This window comes from Alligator sinensis, unplaced genomic scaffold, assembly GCF_000455745.1.
Source record: "Alligator sinensis unplaced genomic scaffold, ASM45574v1 scaffold859_1, whole genome shotgun sequence".
In the NCBI taxonomy this organism is placed as follows: domain Eukaryota; kingdom Metazoa; phylum Chordata; order Crocodylia; family Alligatoridae; genus Alligator; species Alligator sinensis.
In genome coordinates, this window is record NW_005842656.1 from 663337 (window position 1) to 665682 (window position 2346).

Below are 2346 nucleotides of genomic sequence, written 5' to 3' on the forward strand. Positions count from 1 at the left end.
AGTGTAACGGGATCTAAAGGGAGCTCCAGGCAGGGATCCAGCCCCAGGGGCACCTGGGGAGCCCGTCCACTATAGGCCTAGGAGGACTCATCCCCATTGCTGGTGGGGGAAACCGAGGCAGAGCTGGGCATGAGCCTTGCCGGGGTGGGGGCCGGGGTCCCTGGCAGTGACGGGTGCAGCCCCTGGCCTGCGCTGACCCCCCGCCGCGGCAGGGCCTGGAACGTCTGCGCCTTCGTCACCAACACGCGCATCTCCCGGGCCGTGGGCAGCAGCTTCGGCACCTTCAACAGCTCCGTGGGCAACCTGAGCACCTACCTGGACGACATCCCCCAGGGACGGGCATGGGGGCCAGGGGCAGAGTGGGGGCACATGGGACCAGGGCCGCGGCCGGGGCCTGACACCCTCGCCGTGTCCCTGCAGCAGGTGGATTTCGTGGTGAACAGCAGCCATGTGCCGCTGGGCCAGGCCAACGACAGCCTGCGTGGTGAGTGTCTGGGGGGCACGGGCAGCGGGGCGGGGGGCTTGGCTAACCCTGACCGTGCCCCGACTCTGCAGACATCAGCTCCGTGCTGGGCAGCGCGATCGTGTCCAGCGTTGGCCGCGAGCTGCAGGGAGCCCTGGACGGCGCCGCGCGCCTGCTGGAAGGTACGAGGGGCCGCGGGCGCGGGGGGCTGCACCCGGCCGTGCCGCCCAGGGCTGAGGCCATGCCGCTGTCCCCGCAGACCTGGACGTCCTGCGCACGGATCTGCAGGGAGTGATCAACTCAAGCCAGCGGCTGCAGGACGGGCTGGATGGCGTCGGCCGCAACCTCAGCACCCTGTGCTCCCGCATCGAGCACAGCCTGGAGAGCTGCGGGCAGCCCTGCGAGCCCCGGCCCCAATGCCCCCGTGGTGAGGGGGGCGCACGCCCCATGCCGGGGGTCCCTTCGGTCCCCGAGCCCCTCCCGGCTCGGCCCCCGCTGACCGCAGGCTCCCACCCCCAGATGCCAAACGCGGGGCACCAGCTGGACCTGCTGGACAACCTGACCCGCTCCGACCCCCAGACTGTCATCCAGCAGGTGAGACCCCCCCGACCTCCCATGGGGCTACTGGTGCCGGGGGCCATGGGCCAGGCCGTGACCATGTGCGTCTCCCCCGCCCGCGGTCCAGGCCAACCGGTCACTGCACGACACGCCGCAACGGGTGGAGAATGAGACGCGGGACCTGGTCGTAGGTAAGTGGTGCCCCCCGCCCAAGCCCAGACCCCCTGTTTCTGCACCCCGGCCCCAGCCGGTGCGGGGGCCCGGGGCCCCCTTGGACCTGTGTGCTGCCCGCTGCAGAGGCGCAGGCCCAGCTGGACCAGATCCGGGGGGAGCTGCGGCAGGTGCGGGCCAAGCTCTCGAACCTGGACGCCCTGAGCAACGTCTCGGCCACCCTGCACAACGTCACCCGCTCCGCCGCCCGCTACGAGCCGCTCGTCCAGGCTGCTGACCGCTACAGGTAGGGCCCGGGGGGGCTGCCCTGGGTCCAGGGTTTGCAGTGGGGGTGCCTGGGAGACCCGGGGGGCTGGGGGCCCCACTCCTAAGGGCCTGACTCTTCCCCTGCAGGTGGATCGCGTGCGTCTGCCTGTGCTGCCTGGTGCTGCTGGTGGTGCTGAGCTACGCGCTGGGCCTGGCGCTGGGGGTGCTGGGGCTGAACCCCGCCGCGCTGCCCGTGGACCGTGGCTGCCTGCCCAACGCCGGCGGGAATCTGCTGCTGGCGTAAGAGACCCCACACCCCGTGCCCGCGGCAGGGCCGGGCCGGAGCCCCACCTGGCAAGCGCTGACCCCGCTGTCCCCCCCAGGGGCGTGGGCTTCAGCTTCCTCTTCTCCTGGCTGCTCATGCTGCTGGTGCTGCTCTCCTTCCTGCTGGGGGGCAACGGCTACGTGCTGGTCTGCCGCTCCTGGCACGACCGGCAGCTCTTCCAGGTGAGGGACCGGTCGGTACCCTTCGCTCCCGCCCCGCAGCCCCTGCCAGCCCAACTCCAGCTCTCTGTATGTGGGAGCTGCCTGGGGGGGGTCCCGTTTTTCTCCTGCCCCCGGCGCAGGCGGGTGGCTTGGGGGGGCCGGGGTTGGGCTTGGAGCCTCTGTCGCAGCTGCTCCCACCCCCACTTTTGCCTTCAGTTCCTGGAAACCCAGGGCATGATCCCCAGCTTCAACCCAGAGACGCTGGGGCTGCACGGCCAGACCCTGAACCTCTCCCAGGTCTACAAGTCAGTGCCAGGGGTGCGGGGGCTCTGGCACAGGGGCAAGCAGCAGGGGCTTGCCTGCCCCTACCTGATGCCCATGGGGGGGGTCTGGTCCCATCCCTGCTCTCCTCTGCCTGTTCA

The 2346-nt window shown here is 71.1% G+C and overlaps 1 protein-coding gene across 1 annotated transcript in view; it reads left to right on the forward strand.

Moving 5' to 3' along the window:
- Positions 1–2346, forward strand: part of LOC102386050 (prominin-1-A-like) — a 7258-nt gene that overhangs the window by 2320 nt on the left and 2592 nt on the right. Inside the window, exons 6-10 of the mRNA XM_025215637.1 lie at positions 213–333; positions 421–484; positions 556–645; positions 723–890; positions 1985–2139. Coding sequence (XP_025071422.1) covers positions 213–333; positions 421–484; positions 556–645; positions 723–890; positions 1985–2139 — 598 coding nt within the window. The remainder of the gene's footprint in view (positions 1–212; positions 334–420; positions 485–555; positions 646–722; positions 891–1984; positions 2140–2346) is intronic.